Source organism: Narcine bancroftii, chromosome 3 (genome assembly GCF_036971445.1).
Source record: "Narcine bancroftii isolate sNarBan1 chromosome 3, sNarBan1.hap1, whole genome shotgun sequence".
In the NCBI taxonomy this organism is placed as follows: domain Eukaryota; kingdom Metazoa; phylum Chordata; class Chondrichthyes; order Torpediniformes; family Narcinidae; genus Narcine; species Narcine bancroftii.
This window is the reverse complement of record NC_091471.1, coordinates 169,221,677-169,242,772: the sequence shown is the minus strand read 5'-3', so window position 1 is coordinate 169,242,772 and position 21,096 is coordinate 169,221,677. Positions and strand designations below refer to the sequence as shown.

Here is a 21,096-nt window from a genome sequence, read left to right as displayed (position 1 = left end):
AAGAAAGCCTGTAAATTCACTTTTAATACTTGCTCTAATAACAATTTAATTTGTAACCAAAAACTTTTAACCTTAAGGCAAGTCCAAGTTGAATGAAAAAAAGTACCTATTTCTTGACCACACCTAAAACACAAATCTAAAGAACTGTTGAATTACTTTTTCAATTTCTGAGGGGTTAAATACAATTGATGTAAAAAATTATATTGCACCAATCGATAACGTACATTTATAACCTTAGCCATACCTATCTTTACACAAATTTCTCCAAACACTTTCATCTATCTTTCTATTCAAATCTAATTCCCATTTCATTCTCGATTTACAGGTGCACGATCTTTTATCTGGACATCTAAATTCCAGAAAGCTCCAAAATCCGGTAAGTGGGATGAGAGGTGACCGGCGCTTGGGGGAGGTAGCCGGGCGGCCGAGGGACCGGTGGTTGGGGGAGACGGCCGGGTGACTGGAAGGGGGTGGGGGTGGATAAGGCAGCACAATTTGGGTGGGCTTTCTGAAATCCAGAAAAATCCGATCATGTACTTGTATGAACATCTAATTTAGGCATTTTATTTTGTAATAACTTATACATTTCAGAAATAAATTTACTTGAATCGTCCTTCGAAAGTAATAATTCCAAAGAAGATTGCTTAGGTAATTTTAAACTATGACCTAATTCTTCTGATAATTTTTTTTTTACCTGACAACAGAAAAAAGTATTCAAAGGGATTTGAAACTTCTCTTTCATACGATCAAAAGACAAAAATCTCCCTGCTTCAAAACAGTCTTTTTTAAACCCCATTTTACCCCATTTTACTCCAAATTTTCAAAAACTGATTGTCCACATTAAAAGGAAAAAGTTTATTCCAATATAAAGGCATTTTCACTGAAATCTTTCCTTTCCCACCTATCTGATCATCAATTTTATTCCATATTTCAATTATATATTTTAAAATTTGTGTCTACACCAATTAACAATTTTGAATTCCATTAATAAATAAGTTCAACCATCAACTTCTCATCAATTTTATCCAATTCTATTTTAGCCCAAATAAAAGAATTTACCTTTTGACCCATTGTGATTTTTATTAGGGGATATTAAGCTGATCGCTTTCGGGTTGAGATTGACTATGTCTCAAATTGAATTTTTACATTTGGCATTGGCTGTTTCTAAAAAATGTTTAGCAATTACATAGAAGTCTGATTCAGTTTTAAGCATGAAAAGATGGCATAATGAAATGAAAGGTTGCATTCCTTTAGAAAAGATAACATACAATTTGAGAGATAAATACTTTTTCTTCATTAAAGTCTGGATCCCATATTTGAAAGCTATTGATCTCACGGTCCGCTTCGGCGGATGCCACCGCTTCGGCGGATGCCACCGCTTCGGCGGATGCCACCGCTTCGGCGGATGCCACCGCTTCGGCGGATGCCACCGCTTCGGCGGATGCCACCGCTTCGGCGGATGCCACCGCTTCGGCGGATGCCACCGCTTCGGCGGATGCCACCGCTTCGGCGGATGCCACCGCTTCGGCGGATGCCACCGCTTCGGCGGATGCCACCGCTTCGGCGGATGCCACCGCTTCGGCGGATGCCACCGCTTCGGCGGATGCCACCGCTTCGGCGGATGCCACCGCTTCGGCGGATGCCACCGCTTCGGCGGATGCCACCGCTTCGGCGGATGCCACCGCTTCGGCGGATGCCACCGCTTCGGCGGATGCCACCGCTTCGGCGGATGCCACCGCTTCGGCGGATGCCACCGCTTCGGCGGATGCCACCGCTTCGGCGGATGCCACCGCTTCGGCGGATGCCACCGCTTCGGCGGATGCCACCGCTTCGGCGGATGCCACCGCTTCGGCGGATGCCACCGCTTCGGCGGATGCCACCGCTTCGGCGGATGCCACCGCTTCGGCGGATGCCACCGCTTCGGCGGATGCCACCGCTTCGGCGGATGCCACCGCTTCGGCGGATGCCACCGCTTCCGCAGCCAAAAAGTTTGAATATGACTGTATTTGCTGATGATGTTTTTCTTTCCTTTGTAGGTGGGTGAGGGAGAGAATTAGTGGGGTGGTTGGAGAGGCTGGGGATTTTTTTAATTTAATCACGTTATATTTGTACTAATACACTGTAATCAATGTTACGCGATTTAAAATTTTAAATAAAAGATTTAAAAAAAAGAAAGCCTGTAGATGCTGTGAATGTAGTAAATAGTGTGAATAGTAATATCAATTCACTTGGTACAATAATAAAAAATAAAATTCAGCAAAGACTTTTTAAAAGGAAGACACCCAAAGGATTCTATTAACAAATAGCCTTTTACATTAATGGATAAGGCATCTATAGATAAACACTTCCTAAATGGCTTGGAAATTAATCTAGAAAGGAATTGGAGGTAGATAAATTTGAATTTAAGGACAATCATTGGTAACCAAGGAATAGAATTTGTTCTCATATTAAATTTAAAACAGAACTGGTTTATTCACTGCATAATTTAAAAAAAAGGGTGCAGCAATGCAAACGTGGAGGTCCAAACTACGCCTCTTCGTGGTACCTTCTTTATTTCAGTCATAAGCATGCCCCACCCCAGATTTTTCCTCTCCTCACATTCATTAGCATATTGATCTCATATTTACAGTAATACCTGTGTAAAAATAACCATTCAGCTGCTCTTGTCGGGGAAGAGATACAGGAGTATCAGAGCCATCACAAGGCCAAGGAACAGCTTCTTCCCCACAGTCAGTGAGAATGTTGTATGACCAAAGGAACTGCTCAGACTAACCATCCAAGACTTATATTCATGAAACAATATCTATTTATTTACATCAATGAATACTCATCCTGCATGTGCATTGTTTGTCTGCTTGCGTTATGTCTGGTTATCTTCTTTCTTTGGCTTGGCTTCACGGACGAAGATTTATGGAGGGGGTAAAAGTCCACGTCAGCTGCAGGCTCGATTGTGGCTGGCAAGTCCGATGCGGGACAGGCAGACACGGTTGCAGCGGTTGCAGGGGAAAATTGGTGGGTTGGGGTTGGGTGTTGGGTTTTTCCTCCTTTGCCTTTTGTCAGTGAGGTGGGCTCTGCGGTCTTCTTCAAAGGAGGTTGCTGCCCGCCGAACTGTGAGGTGCCAAGATGCACGGTTTGAGGCGATATCAGCCCACTGGTGGTGGTCAATGTGGCAGGCACCAAGAGATTTCTTTAGGCAGTCCTTGTACCTCTTCTTTGGTGCACCTCTGTCACGATGGCCAGTGGAGAGCTCGCCATATAACACGATCTTGGGAAGGCAATGGTCCTCCATTCTGGAGACGTGACCCACCCAGCGCAGCTGGATCTTCAGCAGCGTGGAGTCGATGCTGTCGGCCTCTGCCATCTCGAGTACTTCGATGTTAGGGATGAAGTCGCTCCAATGAATGTCTGGTTATATATCTGCGTTTTATACCAAGGACCGAACACTGTTTCATTGGGTCATATGTGTACATTCAGATGGTGATAAACTTGACATAGCTACCTCTAACTTCCTCAATTATACCAGCACCTGATCATAAATGCTACACATTTACTATTCGAGGTTTATGAACCCTAACCGGGTTTCTGACCAATGTACCCTTCTTCCACTCATAAGTCTTCAACTCAACAGATCTTATATAACATCTTAAACATCTTTCCATCCATTCAGCATTCCAAAGATGCTGTTCCCTCTGCAATACTGTTTTTGATTTTATCTCCACCAATATCTACAGCCATTCTAACAGCAACTTCTATTGCAACTGCAGGAGAGCAAAATCAGTTATTTAAATCATCCCCTTCAACCAGGGACCCAACCCACCTTTCATGCATTATTTCCAATTTAGTATATAACTTTCAATGATCAAGGAATGGTTTCTTGTATAATAGAGAAAGCAAACACTAGGTACCTGGCCTCTGACTTTGATATTTGATTCAGATTCAATTCTAGTTGCATCAATCATGAAACTCAGCACTTTAACATTATAATGAACAGATGGAAATAAAAATGATAAAGAGCCCACTAATTTGATCATCTAACTGTACTGTTCATTGATCAGATTTACATCCTTGTAGTTTGTTAAAGCTTTGGAATTTTGAAAGAGAAACTATACTAAATGACTATGAAAATATGAAGGATTCTCAAATCCTAATACTAAAAATTGTTGGGGCAGCAATGCCACTCGACAAGAAATAGGTAGAAAAATAGAGTTAACCTATTTGTCAGTTATACTTCTTGTTATTTTAATTTATCAAATTAAGATGCTGTTCTGTTAAGATAAATGCTGAATAGAATACTACATCTCTCACTCACAGCAAACAACTCAAATACAAATAGAAGATATAGTTTTACCTTCTGATTAGCCATCTCAGTTAGTTCCACAAAACTTTTCAATTTAATATCATAATCCCTCATTAGTTTCCACTGATCTCCATTAATTCCAACACCAACTTTTTTAATTTTTTTGTCTTCCAGTAATCTTTTGAGTCCACTTGGAAATCCTAAAAAACAAAATTTACTTCACTTCCTTTTGTCAATGGATTTTTTTTTAACTGAGAATATGTTTCACTTTACAAATGCTATTATTCATTACATTGCTTTAGCTCCAAAGATAAACATTTAAAAATTCTTCCAAAATCTTCAAACCCATGTCAACTACCCACTTACCATAATGTTCATTTATCACCAACAATGATTGTAACAAAAACAAGATGATCAACATATCTGGACAAAGGCAGACAAATTCTTACATTAAATAGACCATAATAACTGGATATAATTGCTTTATAGGGACATTTGTTTTTAAAAAAAATGCTGAGCCAAAGAATTAGAAAGGGAGGATCTAAATGTTTAGGCAGAGTTGTAAAGAGTATCATAAAAGTGAAGTGGAGGGATTAAGGAAGGGAATTTCAGAGTTTAGGGCTGAGATTATGAAAAACAGCAATAATGATACATACCTGCGGTTACTGGAGTTAAAGGTAATGGAGAGAGGAGGTATAATAAGATTGTGAGGGTTAGAGGGTTAAATCGGAATTGAATTTAAAACTTTTCATTTTAGTTAAAGAGCCAATTTAGACTGGTGAGGAAGATAGGTAAACAAGAGTCAAGAGTTTAAAAGCACCAAAATAGGCCCTTTGACCCAACTTGTCAATAACAACCATGTTGTCTACCAAAGCTAATTACATTTACCTGCATTTGGCCCAACACCTTTCCTAGACTAGCCTGTCTCAACTTACATCTATGCCCTTTAGTTTTAAATTCCTTACCCCAGTAAAAAGATTGTGATGATTTACCTTATCTATGCCCCTCTTGATTTTATAGACCTAAAAAATCTCCAATCTATCTAGTCTCTCCTTATAACTTAAACCCTCCAGTCATGGATACTTTCTGCATCCTTTCCAATATCTTGTGGAACAGGAGCAGAGGTTCCTATAAATTAAAGATCAAACAGGATAAGCTAGAGCATAGTGGAAAAAACAGCATTGGATGTAACAGCATATTTGCACTGGAGATGGGATCAATTTGTGCAGGCAAAAGCCTTAAAAAAATTCCCCTCTTTCCTTCATGGAACGGTTCTGGAATTTGCAAGTGTCTGGATGTTATGAGGTCAACTATTAAATAAATTGCTCACACTGCCTAACATGAAAGAAGGGCATTTCTATGAAGTACCAAATGCTGACAACTATTTCCAAGAACAGGAAAATTAAAATTACATAAAAATATTTACCAGACATGGCAGATACATGGAACAGATAACACTTTTTCTCAGAGGCACACAGTTGAATAAGTGCTACTTTATTCTCCTTCCCTTTAATATATGTTGGAGGCCACTCGAGATCAAACCCAATGGCTGAATCACTTGAAATAGATAACCTGAAACAGGAAAATCATGCTTCACGCAAAAAGAATGGTTAACATTTACAATTAGTAAATATTAAAATCTGAACATTCACTCAACTGTAAAAAGATTTTACACTAGACATGCTTTGAAAATAAACAAAATTACTGAAGATTAATCTGCGCTCCCCTAAATGTAACGAATACTCTAACAAATTTCATCTAATAGTTCACTTTTAATTTTTTACATTTTTTTTAATTTAGATGTGCAGTACGGTAAAAGACCCTCGAGCCCATGCCACCCAAATACCCCCACCCCCATACCCCAATTAACCTACAACCCCTGTACGTTTTGAAGGGTGGGAGGAAACCCACACAGACACAGAGAGAACGTACAAACTCCATAGAGACAGTGGTGGATTTGAATCTGGGTCACTGGCGTTGTGCTAGCGTTGTGCTAACTGTTCCATTAACCACCCCACCTTAATCATGACAACATAAAGCACTCTAATGTTAATAACCCAAGGACTCCTTCTCATATATTTGTTTTTAGCGAGGTAAAGAAATGAAATGTTACACAATTATTTCACCCACTCATCTAATCATGGTCTTTTTCTTTTCTCCTTATATTACTTACAAAAGAGAAAACAAAAGATACTGCATCTATGATTTTCTTTCGTCTCTAAGAAAATAGCACACTTCTTGCTCCCTCTCTGCTGAGAGAAGATAGGTAGTTCAGGCCAGCGAACATTTCTTCATTACCCAAAGCAAGGGGGGGGGGGGGGGGTGGGGGGGGAGAAATCAAGTCACCAAGCAAAGACTTTCATCCAACATAACAGACAATTAACAGAAAAGGCAATTTAACTCACAACAGAAGAACTTGCCTTAAATCTTCCGACAGAAAGGAACAATCATTTCCTTCATAACTATAAATGATGGATCCAGGAAATTGCAAGAAGGGAAGTTTGTCCTCCAGAATATTTTTCTTAATATAGGAAGTCTAGAAAACAATTAAAACCTATATTTTCAGTTGTTACTGATTGAAACTTACCTGCCATCCCCTCCAATAAAAAGATGGCTTAATCTATTATTCCATGGAGAAAACTCCCAGTGTGGTCCTCTGAGCTAAGTTTTACTCTTGGCTTCTGGCAAGTAAATTGCCAAAATAGAAAGCATGCAAATTAGAGTCCAAGATTTTCTTCTTAAGATCAGCAGGTCAAACAGCATAAATATGAGAAAAGGGTGCATGATTTTTCTATTATTAGACTAAAATGTGACAGAGTATATAGAAATATTTTTGGAGATAAACTGGGAAAGGTTTGTGAGAGTAGGTCACATACAAACACTTTAAAACAGATCTTATTTGAAATACTGGAGTTCTGCTAATGCTAGACATGTCGGGGCCTCACAGCCTTTGCAAGAGCTTTGAAGAGTGCCCTAGAGAATTCACTAATGGATTGATTGTTGTTTACAAAAAGGCCACAGATGAAAGATCTTGTCGGAGCCACAGATTGTCTGGAACTGTTCTCATGTGGAACAGAACAAGCTGGCAAGCTTGTGGAAAACTCCATTTGGAAGACGAGTTGTAAGTTCTTAATTCAACCTGTTCAAAGCCCTTGTGGCTCATGCAAGAGGAGAGGACTGGCTGTCTAATGTTTCACTTGGAATAAGTGAAACAAAAAGGAACTTTGTGGTGACCTGAAAGAAAGGAGTTATCATCTGGAAAACCCTGAGGGGGCAAGTTTCGTCAGCAAGACACTGGAGTGGCTGATTAAAAAGGCATCTGTTGTGGATGTCCTGGAACAACAAATCTTTCTCTGAAAGCCAACAAGAACCTTCCTGAGTGGTAACCATTTCCCTTTCAAGCACCAAAGCCTGATAAACTTTATAAATGTTAAATTCTGTGCACAGCATAAGAATTGCCTGCAACCAGTGAACTTAGAGGAATGAGGAGTGAGATTGAACTGTGAATCGAAGAATGCTTCTGAACTTACACACACGTGTGCTTAGAATTAGAAGAGGTTAAGTTAGGTTCGTTAAGTCAATAGTGATAAGTTAAACTGTGATTCTGTTTTCATGTTTAAAGATAATTAAAAGCAACTTTTGTTTAAGTAACCATTTGTCTTGGTGAATATATATTTCTGCTGGGTTTATGGGTCCTCTGGGCTCGTAACAAATATTAATTGAGAAGTGATAGAGCCCAGTGTTTTTGAGTTTTAGTCTTAGGAAAATTTGATTCAAATTTTTATAGGGTAGAGGGAGGAATGTTGGCAGGGAATGTTTTCTTCCACTCCAAATTAGTTTTTACTCCCTCCTTTCCCCATACTCCCCCAACAGAGAGAAAACAATCATTTTCACTGATAGCAGGTTTTCAAATAATGGTCTTGCAGCATATTATTACCTGTTATGCAGAGTAGTTACAGATTTCTTTTCAAATTTCTTGCAGCTACATTTTTCTCCTTTTAGACTAATTGTTTGGCACAGGGTAATGAAGCAGCATATGGAGGAAGAGGAATATTTGAAAAGAAGGTGCATATAGAAATTGATACTTTTCAAAAAAAGCAACAGACAAAGAACTAAAACATTTACCTGGAAATAGCAAAGTACTAAAATATCTTAACCAAGTCATTGATGAGAAGCATAATCTGATTCTAGCAGAAAAATGTGACTCATTTGGTCTCATCACAGATATTCCTTTTGTTTTACAAACTTGTCCTACACCTTCTCTGAAAACTAACTTGTTTTTTTTCCTTATTCTAGTTCTGAAGGATTGCTGATCAGAAATTCTAATTGTTCCTCTTTCCATACACTCTGCCCAATATTCTACCTTTGGAATATTGTACAAAGTTTCAAATATCCCCATTAAATGATTTGAAGACTAGGGTTTTTTTTTAAATATTAATTAGAATGACATGGGTAAAGACTTGAGAATGGAGTTTTCAGATGTACAATTCAAGAAACTGATTGAGTCATGCATTTTTTATAATAGTGTTATTACAGGTACTTCTAAATTTTAGGTTGCATGTGTTGCACAGAAACTTTTGCAATGTTATTCCCATTAAAAAAATTAATAATGTAATATGAAGAACAGTACAATCCTACTCTAATTGATTGGATCAGCACACCTTCTTCATGCAAAAACATACTATTTAATATCTTTGTTGTCCACTCTGTATGTCGTGGTTAGGAGATTTTGCCCCCCAGAGTAAATTTTTCATGAAAAATATTACATTCTGATTAAGGTGCTCTTAACAAATTAAGACATTAACTGATCTTTCCAAAAAAAATGTTGTCACCAAAAAACTGAGAAAATTGTCAATAATTCCTATGTACCTTCAGATGCTTATTGGTATCTTCTATTTCTTCCGACACCATCCATTCAGGTAACATACGCTGCTGATTTGTCATCTTTTCACAATCTATTGCATTGTTTGTAGAGTCTCTGCCCAAGAACAAGTAACATTAAAACACAGTAAATATTCCCAAAAAAGAAAAATGAAAATGCTGCAAATCCAAATAATGGTGGAAAATACTAATGAACACTAAACTGATCAGGCAGCATCTGTGGAAAGTAAAATAATTAATATTTCAGGGTCCTGGGCCACCAGAACTGGGAAAAATTAGAAAAACAACTTGTTTTAGTTAAAAAGAAAAAAATGGAAGAAGGTTGGGGAGAACAAAGTAAATACCTCTGATAGGGTAACAAAACGTCTTAACTGCAAATTTATAGCAACATCAAGTCACCTGGTCTTACCCTTTCAGATATATTCCCTTTGTCCAACCTATCTTTACCTCCCCCACCCCTGCTACCCAAAATGAACTTGCTTTCCCCGCTTCCCAATTATTTAAAAAATATCTCAGAGCTGAAACAGAGCTGAAACATTCTCTTTCCATAGCTGCTGCTTTACCTGATGAGTGTTCCAACATTTCATGTTTTTAGTAAGCTTCTACCTGGATTTTTTTTTTTAAAGTAAATAAGTAAAAGTAAGTCCCTTCTAATGGGGAGACTCAGGCATTAAGAAATGGGAGATATTATAATTATTTTGGATAGTACCTCATGGCAGAAAATACCAAAAATAAACATCAATAATCAAGGGGTTATGGAGAGGAATTAAAATAATATCATTGGAGAAAAAGTACTGGACAAATAATGGAGCTAAAAGGCTGGCAGTCAAGTTATCAAGTCAAATTTATTGTCTTCTGATTGCAAAAGTGCAACCCAACAAAATAATGTTCTCCAGTCCACTAAATGTAGACACAGACCAGACCTAACAGATATCCAGTCAAACAATACATATGCAGGGCAAGTGTTTGTAGATCGAAATAAATAATTATTGTTTCAGGATATGAGAGTCTCAGATGTTAGTGTGACCAGTTCCTTTAGGCTTTCAGCATTCTCACTAGCTGTGGGAAGAAACTGTTCCTCAGCCTGGTGGTGCTGGCTCTGATACTCCTGTATCTCTTCCCCAATGGGAGGAGCTGAAAGATGCTGTCTGCTCAAGGGGTGGAAGGGATTTTCAATGATTTTGCACTCCCTCTTCAGACAACAATCCCAGTAGATCATGTCCATAGTGGGGAGAAAGACTCCAGTGATCCTCTCTACCAATCTTATGCTGCTGTGGATTGAAATCCAAACCATTGCTCTGCAGCAACCATACCACACTGTGATGCAGTCATCCAGACCTGTTGGTCTGCATTCTGGGGTCTTAAAGGAAATGACTCTTCTTCTTTGGCTTGGCTTCGCGGACGAAGATTTATGGAGGGGGTAAAAAGTCCACGTCAGCTGCAGGCTCGTTTGTGGCTGACCAGTCCGATGCGGGACAGGCAGACACGATTGCAGCGGTTGCAAGGGAAAATTGGTTGGTTGGGGTTGGGTGTTGGGTTTTTCCTCCTTTGCCTTTTGTCAGTGAGGTGGGCTCTGCGGTCTTCTTCAAAGTAGGCTGCTGCCCGCCAAACTGTGAGGCGCCAAGATGCACAGTTTGAGGCGTTATCAGCCCACTGGCGGTGGTCAATGTGGCAGGCACCAAGAGATTTCTTTAGGCAGTCCTTGTACCTTTTCTTTGGTGCACCTCTGTCACGGTGGCCAGTGGAGAGCTCGCCATATACCTCCCAATGACTATAGAGGTAATTAATGGTATGGCTGTTAATGTTAAAATTCCCTGGATTACAGAGAGGACCCAAAGGATTATAAAACTGCAGAGATTAGAAGGGAGATGTAGAAAGCATTAGCTTAATATTGAACATTAGGAAAATGCTGAAATCATTAAAAAAGTAACAGCAGGACATTTATAAAATTACCGTATATGCCAGTGTACAAGACGACTCAGAATTTCCACCTAAAATGCAAGGTTTGAGCAATAATCTTTGTAGAAGACGACCCCAAATCTGGAACTTACCATTGACCAGTGGTGCTGTCAAAAGCAAATCACAATATTTTAATAACAAATTATTATTTAAAGGTTTCAATTTTATTTGGTTTTTTTTTAAATAAACCATTGTCGGCTCCTGTAACAAGCCTGTACAGAGCCAGCAGTAGACGGACCGCGCAGATAGACCCCAAGTAGGAGTGCTGAGACTTCGCAAATAACTAACAGGAGATGCATGAGATTGTGTCAAAGACGGCAGGAAGATGGAGGTGGTGTTGCAACTTTGTCATTCAGAACATTATAACATTTATATAGGACGACCCTGATTTTAAGGTTGGATCATCATGAAATGGCACATATGGGAGCTTAAGAACATGGGAAATGGTGTTCAAGACAAGCTATACACATGACCAAGTCTTCAATGGCATGTGAAGATTTGATAGTTTTGACCATCAAGACTATCCAATCTTATTATTAACAAGTGAATTAGTTGTTTCTTCCATATTCCATGCTAATATACTCACTCAGCCTGTCCCGATCTCTGTCAATCCTCTTTACATTCTCTTCCACATTTCCATTGTTTAGCATTATCAACAATCTTAGAAATATGACATTTGATTTCCTTAGTTACATTAATACATATTGCAAATAGCTGGGGCCCATGCACCAATCCCTGTGGTACCCTAAAAGTAACAGCCTGACAATTTGTTAGCAATTCATTTAGTTCTATTCTGTTTGAAAACTAATTTGCAATCCTTGTCAGTACTTATCTCCATTCACTCTCCTCTCCGGATTTCATTTCTTCGAACCTTGCGGCACCTCACATGGAACCATATTAAATGCCTTCCAAAAATTCAAATTCACTGCATCCACTTGTTGCTTCTTATCTATTTCACTCATCAGAGCACGACTTTCCTTTCCTAAATCCATGTGGACTCTGCTGAACCTTATTATTCTTAGAGGAGATCCGCTGTTAAATCTTTTGCAATAGATCCCAGCATTTTTCCTGACAATGACATTATTTTCTCTCCCTCCTTTCTTAATGGGATTGCATTTGCTATCCTCCAGTCCAGAGCAAAAAAAGAGGAATCTTACAGAGTCTCGAAGATAATGACAGCATCCACTTTCAAATCCCTGGAATATTGTACATCAGATTGATTTTTAAAAAAAGGGTTGAAAAGGGAAATTAGTACACCTGGTTTACTAGTTTTTCAAAAGGACTTTCAATAAGGTCCCATAGAGCTTTCAGGATGGAGGTAATTAATTGCCATGGATAAAGGAATGGCAAACTAAGACATAAATTAGTAATTTTTGGATTAGCAAATCAGTAACTCATGGAGTGACACTGGAATCTGCTGTGCAGCCTTAATTTTTTATAATCTACGTTAATAATTTGGATAAAAGTTTGCGGCTGATATGAAGGTGGAGGAGATGTGGATGGAGCTGAAGGTTGTCGAAAGTTACAAGAGGATATAGACAGGTTGCAGAATGAGTGGAAAAGTGGCAGATGGAGTTCAATATGAATAAGTGCATTTTTAAAGGACAAACCAGAAGGCTGAGTACATGGTTAATGGTCAGTTACTTAAGAGAGTGGATGGATGAACAGAGGGACCTTGGGGTTCAAATCCATACATCCATTAAAGTCGCCACACAGGTTGATCGTTAAAAAGGCCAATGGGATACTGGGCTTTATTAATGGGGTATTAGTTCAAGAGTAGAGAAGTCATGTTGCAACTCTACAAATATCTGGTGAGACCACACTTAAGAGTATTGTGTTCAGTTCTGATCACTTTACTACAGGAAGGATGTGGAAGCTTTGGAGAAGGTGCAGAGGATTTTTGCGAGGATGTTACCTGGATTGAAAAATAAGTCTTATAAAGCAAGGTTAGCAGAGCAGGGATTTTTTTCCTTTGGAAGGATGAGAGAAGACTTAATAGAAGTCTATAAGATTATGGGAGGCATAGATAGGGTGGACAGCCAGCACCTGTTTCCTAGGACAGAAGTAGCAAACACCAGAGAACACAAGTAAAAAGTGAAGAGAGGGAAGATTAGGGGAGACATCAGAGGTGATTTTTTTTATATATATATATATATATATAAAAACGCAGAGTTGTGGGTCCTGAAATGCTTTGTCAGGGATGGTGTGGAAGCCTAAACATTAGGGCATTTAAGAGACTCCATCCTCAACATCCATTGGAGCGCTTTCATCCCTAACGTCGAAGTACTCGAGATGGCAGAGGTCGACAGCATCGAATCCACGCTGCTGAAGATCCAGCTGCGCTGGGTGGGTCACGTCTCCAGAATGGAGGACCATCGCCTTCCCAAGATCGTGTTATATGGCAAGCTCTCCACTGGCCACCGTGACAGAGGTGCACCAAAGAAAAGGTACAAGGACTGCCTAAAGAAATCTCTTGGTGCCTGCCACATTGACCACCGCCAGTGGGCTGATATCGCCTCAAACCGTGCATCTTGGCGCCTCACAGTTCGGCGGGCAGCAACCTCCTTTGAAGAAGACCGCAGAGCCCACCTCACTGACAAAAGGCAAAGGAGGAAAAACCCAACACCCAACCCCAACCAACCAATTTTCCCCCGCAGCCGCTGCAACCGTGTCTGCCTGTCCCGCATCGGACTTGTCAGCCACAAACGAGCCTGCAGCTGACGTGGACTTTTTACCCCCTCCATAAATCTTCGTCCGCGAAGCCAAGCCAAAGAAAAAAAGAAGACAGCCACATGGATAGAATAAAAATAGAGGGTTACAGGGTAGGGTGGGTTTAGTACTTTTTTTTTACTGAATATATGGGTCGGCATAACATCGAGGTCCAAAGGGGCCTGTACTGTGCTGTATGTTCTAAAAGGGGACCAGTGTATCGAAAAGGTTGTTAAAAGGAGGAAAGAGCTGACAGAGAGATAGGTTGAGTGAATAGAACACTACAGCACATAAAACAGGCCATTCAGCCCTTCTAGTCTGTGCCATCACATCATTCTGCTAGTCCCACTGACCCACACCCATTCCATAACTCTCCAGATCTCTCCCATCCATGTATCTATCCAAGTTATTCTTAAAATTTAAGAGTGAGCCCACATTTACTATATCAGATGGCAGCTTGTTCCACATTCCCGCCACTCTGAGAGAAGTTTCCTCTAAACTTCTCCTCTATCACCTTAAAGCCTGTATTTATTTCTCCTAATCTAAATGGAAAGACCCTACTTGCATTTACTCTGACTATACCTCTCATAATTTTGTAAACCTCTAAAATCTCTTCTTCATTCTTCTACACTCCAAAGCAAGACATTGTTAGTAATGTAATGGAGGATAAATATTGGGAGGATTTGGTAAAATAAGAGTAGGTTACATACATACACACACACACGTTTTAAAACAGATTATATTTGAAAGACTGAAGAATTCATATTCAGGAACATTGCAGGATCTATGGAAAATGTTATGCACATTTCACAAGTAGGTGCTAATTGAAATGATGTCATAAAATGAATGGACCATTGTCTTGGAGAGGACAAACTGGCTGCAAGTACCTATAGTGTGCTCACAGAAATGTCACTCCTGAGTTTTGTTCACCTAAGATAACCACTTGACCAAGAGAGAACTCCTGTGACTTGCTGAAGAAGGTGGAAGTTTTTGCAAGTGAGAGAGTCATGTGGGCTTTCTGGCAGTAGGGAGAGAGAGAGAGAGAGAGAGAGAGAGAGAGAGAGAGAGAGAGAGAGAGAGAGAGAGAGAGAGAGAGAGAGAGAGAGAGAGCTGAACAGTGCAAGCCAGGAAGCTTGTTGAAATTGAAGAAAAGCTCCAGCGCTTTCTGTCTGATGTTTCTCTTGGAATAAGTGAAACAGAAATGAACTCTGTTATAGCCTGAAAGAAAGAGGTTACCATCTGGAAAACCCTGATGGGGCAAGTTTCACCAGTGAGACATTGAGGTGACTAATGGTGGTACCTCAGTTGTGGAAATCCTAGAACAACAAATCTTTCTCTGCAAACCCTACAAGAACCTTCCTGAATGGTAAACATTTACCTTTCGAGTACCAAAGCCTGGTGAACTTTATACATGTGAAATTCTTCGCACAGTATAAGAATTGCCTGCAACCAGAAAACTTAGGAGAAGAAGAGGTGAGATTGATCTGTGAACCAAAGAACTTTTCTTAAATTTACACACACATTACATACACATGCACTTAGAATTAGAAGGGGATTAATTTGGGTTAGTTAAGTATAGAGATTAGTTAAAGTTTGATTCTATTTTCAGGTTTAAAGTTGATTAAAAACATTTGTTTTAAAAACAACTTGTCTTGGTGAATGTCTATTGCTCCTGGGTTTTGGGGTCCTTTGGGCTCGTAACATTTTAATATGAGAAAATACAAGGTTATCCAGTTTGGAAGCAAGAATATAGAAGCAAATTACTTAAACACAAGGAGGCTATAAAGTGTTGTAGCCAAGAGTCCTTCATCATGAAACACAAAGAAAAGATGCAAGTAGAATTAAGAAAGCTAAACAAAAAGTCCATTTAGCTCATTTTCATCTGTTCCTATTATTCCTATGATAGATATAATTTCTTAGACATAGTTATTAGTCATTTCACTTGCAGTAGACAGTGTGAAGCAAGGAAATCCTTCAGGAAATGTTTTTACCCCAGGTGAATTTATTTTTCCTATTCGTATGATACACCGTGTCATAAATTACCCACATTCTATCTCCAAATGTTAAGTACCAATATTAATCTAGTACTGTGGCGACCAACGCATTTGGTGTTCAGGCGAACCGGCTCCAATTGTAACTTGTGTGTGGTTGGAGCAGCCTACACCAAGATAGCACAAGGCATCTTCCCCTCAAGGAAAGGGCCCACACGCACAAAGTATGACTAGCTGCCAGTCAGCGACGCAACTTCCAGTTCACACAATGGTGGGAACAGGGAGTGCCTTTAAAATGCTCAGCGACCAGACAATAAAGCAGCGGATTTTGAAATGAACCTGTCAACTGCTGGTCTCATTATTCGGTCCGTAGTGCGAATGCTGCATTGGTGACCTCATACAATCCGAAAGGTATTTTGGACCCAACATCCTGGATACAGCAGCAGCGAACACCATTGCGTTAAAACTTCCTACCTTCTGGATGTTGTGACGCGACACTTGTCAAGCGGAGGTATAGTTCCAGATCAAACAAATAACATCGGACTCCACGAAGTACTTACACGTGATAAGCTCCTTGGACCAAGAAACTGCTGACTGGATAGATGACTTCAGCCATGATCCACCAAAGGTAGGCAAGTATGCAGTGCTGAAAGCAATGCTGCTCATCACCTTTCGACTCTCCAGACGCAAAAGAGCAGCCAGGCTGATTCACCTTGATGGACTGGGTGACAGGACGCTGTCAGCTTTAATGGACGAAATTCTAGCACTGGCAGAGGGACACAAGCCCTGTCTCATGTTCGAAAAGACATTCCTTGAGCAAATGCCAATCCAGCTGATGCTGGCAGACTCAAACTTTAGTGACCCCCCCAGTAGGTAGCACCCAGAGCAGATATCCTCTGGAAAACCAGGAGGGAAAATAAAGCTGCCATCAGCCAGTTGTCCAGAACAAGGACCCCGCAGCCAGCCAAGCCCAGCGGGACACAGGAATGCCAGCAATACCAATGGAAGAACGGAGGACACAGAGCACCCATGATGCTTCTACCATCAAAGATGGGGTACAAAAGTTCACCGCTGACCACCCTGAACGTTTCATGGAAATGCAAGGGCCAGCCACCGCTGATGGCTTCAGCGGCTGGTCATCCAGACAACCTGCTGCACATGTTGGACAAAAGGTCTGGGTGGCGTTTCCTAGTGGACAGAGAGGCAGACATCAGCATCATCCCACCCACCGCACTAGAGACGAGGACCAGACAGCGTGGACCCACCTTGAGAGCCGCAAAGAACAGTTCTATGTGGACCTATGACAAACACAAGGTCCAACTACAACTCAGTGCTAACACATTTAAAAGGAACTTCCCGTTGGCCATCGTGGACAAACCACTCCTGGGGCAAACTTCCTTAGGACCCTTGGTTTGCTGGTAGATCTGAAGGGCAGGAGGTTGGTCCACCCCAAACTCTTTCAAATGTTCCCTCTCGGGTAAGCCAGATTACCTGCACCGCACCTGGACTCACATTGTCCAGCAACGAGTACAGCATGCTCCTTGCCAAATTCCCATCAGTACTCAAACTGCAATTCATTTCGACCACATCAGCACTCAAGGTCCATCCCTACAAGCAAGGGCTAGACGACTACCCCAGACAAACTCTGTCGGAACAAAGAGGAGTTCAGGCGAATGGAAGAGCTCGGGGTCATTGTCAGATCTGACAGCCCCAGGGCCTCACCACTACACATAGTGTTGAAGACAGCTGGGGGGGTTGGTGGCTGTGTGAGAACTACAGACAGCTGAACGAAGCCACAGAGGACATCCAGAAAATCACTTTAATCACTCCCTTTGGCCTGTTCGAGTTTCTGCAGTTGCCGATCAGGCTAAAAAACGTGACACAGACTTTTCAGTGCTTAATAGATACAGTGGACCAGGATTTGGATTTTCTATTCATATACCTGGACAACATGCTGATTGCCAGCAATGAACCGTATGGACCACTTAATCCCACCTCCTCCAGTTGTATAACTGACTGAGCACGTTTGGACTGACTATTAACCCAACCAAATGCCAGTTCAGGTGGGAGACCATCGATTTCCTGGGCCTCAGGATCACAAAGGTTAGTGCAACTCCTGCGCCAAACAAGGTAGAAGCCATCCAACAGTTCAACAAGCCTACCACAGTCAAAGGGCTGCAGTAATTCGTGGGCATGATAAACTACCACCACTTCCTTCCATCAGCAGCCAGCATCATGCAACTACTGTTCACCCTGATGTCAAGTAAAAATAAAGACATCATTTAGAACCCAGAGGTCAAAGCAGCTTTTGTCCAAATGAAGGAGGCCCTGGCAAACACTGCCATGCTAGTACACCCCAGGACCAATGTTCCGACAGCCCTCACAGTGGACACATCAAACATGGCAATCAGCAGAGTACTGGAACAACTTGTGGATGGACACTGGAAACCTTGGCCTTCTTTAGTAGATATTTAAGACCATCCTAGTTGAAATACAGTGCTTTCGACAAAGAGCTATTAGGACCCGACCTGGCGATCCAGTAGTTCAGAAACTTTCTTGAAGGCAGACAGTTTACAGCTTTCACTGACCACAAACCCCTAACCTTTGCATTCACCAAGGTATCAGATCCCTGGTCAGCCTGGCAGCAGCTGCACCTATCGGAGTTCATGACAGCAATAAAGCACGTCTCCAGTAAAGACAACATTGGGGCAGACACTCTATCCAGGCCAACCATCCAAGCATGGGCACAGGGGATCAACTGCTCAGAGCTAGTAGGGGCGCAGTGAGGAGACACCCAGCTAAAGGACCGCAGTCCCAGGCCTGCTGCTGCAGGACTACCCTTGGGTGTGGGTGAGCAGATACTCTTTTGCAATATAGCCATAAGCTATCCCCACTCAACTGTCCCAACAGCCTGGAGACAGTGTATTTGACTCCATGCATGGCCTAGCGTACCTCTCCACCAGTCCGTATGATATCCAGTCAATTCGTGTGGCATGGCCTCAAAACAAAAACAAGTCAGCGATGGGGCAAGGACATGCACTCAGTGTCAGACAGCCAAAGTCCAGAGGCACACTAAACCCCCCCCACAGCAGTTCGAACCCACAATCCAAAGATTCAACCACATCCATGTCAACATCGTAGGGCCATTGCCGGTATCACATGGAGCTCAGTACTTCCTCATGTTTGAGGACCATTTCACCAGATGGCCATAAGCAGTTTTCACAGACACTACCATCAAATCCTGCGCAATGGCCCTAGTTGCAACTTGGGTAGCACATTTAGGTATCCCAGCCCACATCACGTCAAACAGAGGAGCCCAGTTCACATCAAGCCTGTGGGCCACAGTGACCAGCTTGTTGGGGACCCAGCTGCATCACACTACAGTCCATCACCCACAATCAAACAGCCCTGTGGAGTGTTTCCAGAGACACTTGAAATCAGCACTTACAGCCAGGCTCAAAGGCCCAAATTGGGTGGATGAGTTTCCCTGGGTACTACTCGGGATCCACACAGTACCTAAAGACCTGCAAGCTTCTTCAGCTGAAGAGGGCTACAGAACCCCCCTGGCAGTCCCTGGTGAGTAGTAAAAAAATAATGGGTCTACATTTGTGTTGGATGTGGGGGGGGGGGGGTAAAGAGGTGTTCAAAATTGACCGATTAAAGCCATCATACGTGGACCTGAAAAGCGGTCAAAGTGCAAGCACCCAAGCATAGAGGAAGGCCACCCAAACAGAAGAAAGTGCAGGCTTTGGGTTGGATTGTGGAGAGCGAGATTGCCAGTTCTTGGGGGGGTGGGGGTTGTGTAGCAACCAAAGCATTTGGGGTTCAGATGAACCAGCTCCAATTGTAACACGCGTACAGTCAGATAAGCCTACAACAAGATGGCACCGGGCATCCTTCACCTCAAGGAAAGGGCCCGCATGCACAAAGTATGAATAGCTGCCAGTCAGTGACGCAACTTTCAGTTCCCAGCGGCAGGAACAGGGAGAGCCTTTAAAATGCTCAATGAGCAAACAAAAAAGCAGCAAATTTTGGAACGAACCTGTCGACTGCCAGTCTCGTTATTTGCTCCATAGCGCGAACACTAAAACCATCATCACCCAGGAAGATCATTAATCACATACCTGGCATATTCTGAATTAATTACAATAATTGAATGGTCATAGAGAACTGAGGCCCTGTGGTAGTTCCAGGAATTTTCATTTGTTTTTGCCTCGAGACATTTTCCAGATTAGGAAGTCCACACATTCTGTCAATACCTTTTTATTTTAATTTATTTTGGTAAAATGCTGAAGAAAATGTCTTATTTTAGGTTTTATTGCCAATGAAGATATATTTCCCAATTTTAAAAAAATTTAAAAGTTCAATTTCTTGACACCGAGTTGCATTATTTGCCAGGATGTCATTTCAAACACGTTATGAAGCCTCAATTCAAAACTGTCTGGAAATTAAAATAAACAAGGGAATGAGGTTTTGCTTAATATTTACCCTTCAATAAGGGAATCAATGTTATAGATTCAAGCAGGTTGTGGTAATGAGGACTCAATTCTGACCCGAAATATTAATATTTTTAGACTATTTCCATCATTTTCTTTCATCTAGGTCCAAAAGGAGCATCATCTAGAAGTATAATATCATGCAAACCTTGCGCTCTGTCAGTCTGTTAAAGCCTCCAGTAACAGAAAACAATTTTGGCACGGTGATTACCACTGACTCAAACTTTCTAATAGTGTGAGTCCAGGAACCGGGGCGGCTGGTCAAACAGTTCAGTAACGACGGACATTAACCCATGTATGCCGAAATCAGCGAGAGAAGTTAATGGGAATCAAAAACCAAACTAGATAGGAAAAAAGTAACAAAAATCATGTCACAAATTATCACCTCTGCTCCCACAACCACACCAGGCACTCTATCCAATTTCTCGCCAGCCATACATTCACACCACAAACTTTTCTCACCTCTGGGAACGTTTGACCATACATACTAGAATCAATAGGCCAGAGAGCGCCTACCACATGATAAAACTACGCATGCGTAATACCATCGCTCGATTGATCATGTCTACAATGACATTTCGTTTCCGAGCTTAATTAAAAACATACCATCTTTTCCGGCGGCCTACATTGTGGAGAGAAAAAAAAGGAAGGTTTTTTTTAAATCTATGCAAAGCAAAGTGAATCCTACTTCCCATCGCCCTTTGGGCGCATGATTAAGCCGGTCTGCGGCTGCAACACCTCAGTGTTCTCCTCCAACCGGAAC

General features: G+C 41.4%; 1 protein-coding gene across 1 annotated transcript in view; it reads right to left on the bottom strand.

The window, feature by feature from the left end:
• Positions 1-21,059, bottom strand: part of wrn (WRN RecQ like helicase) — a 286,387-nt gene extending 265,328 nt beyond the window's left edge. The window contains exons 1-5 of the mRNA XM_069925810.1: positions 21,022-21,059; positions 9,167-9,275; positions 6,718-6,833; positions 5,724-5,869; positions 4,349-4,497 (exon numbers count right to left, since the gene is read on the bottom strand). Coding sequence (XP_069781911.1) covers positions 4,349-4,497; positions 5,724-5,869; positions 6,718-6,833; positions 9,167-9,275; positions 21,022-21,044 — 543 coding nt within the window. The 5' untranslated portion in view covers positions 21,045-21,059. The remainder of the gene's footprint in view (positions 1-4,348; positions 4,498-5,723; positions 5,870-6,717; positions 6,834-9,166; positions 9,276-21,021) is intronic.
• Positions 21,060-21,096: the final 37 nt, after the last annotated feature.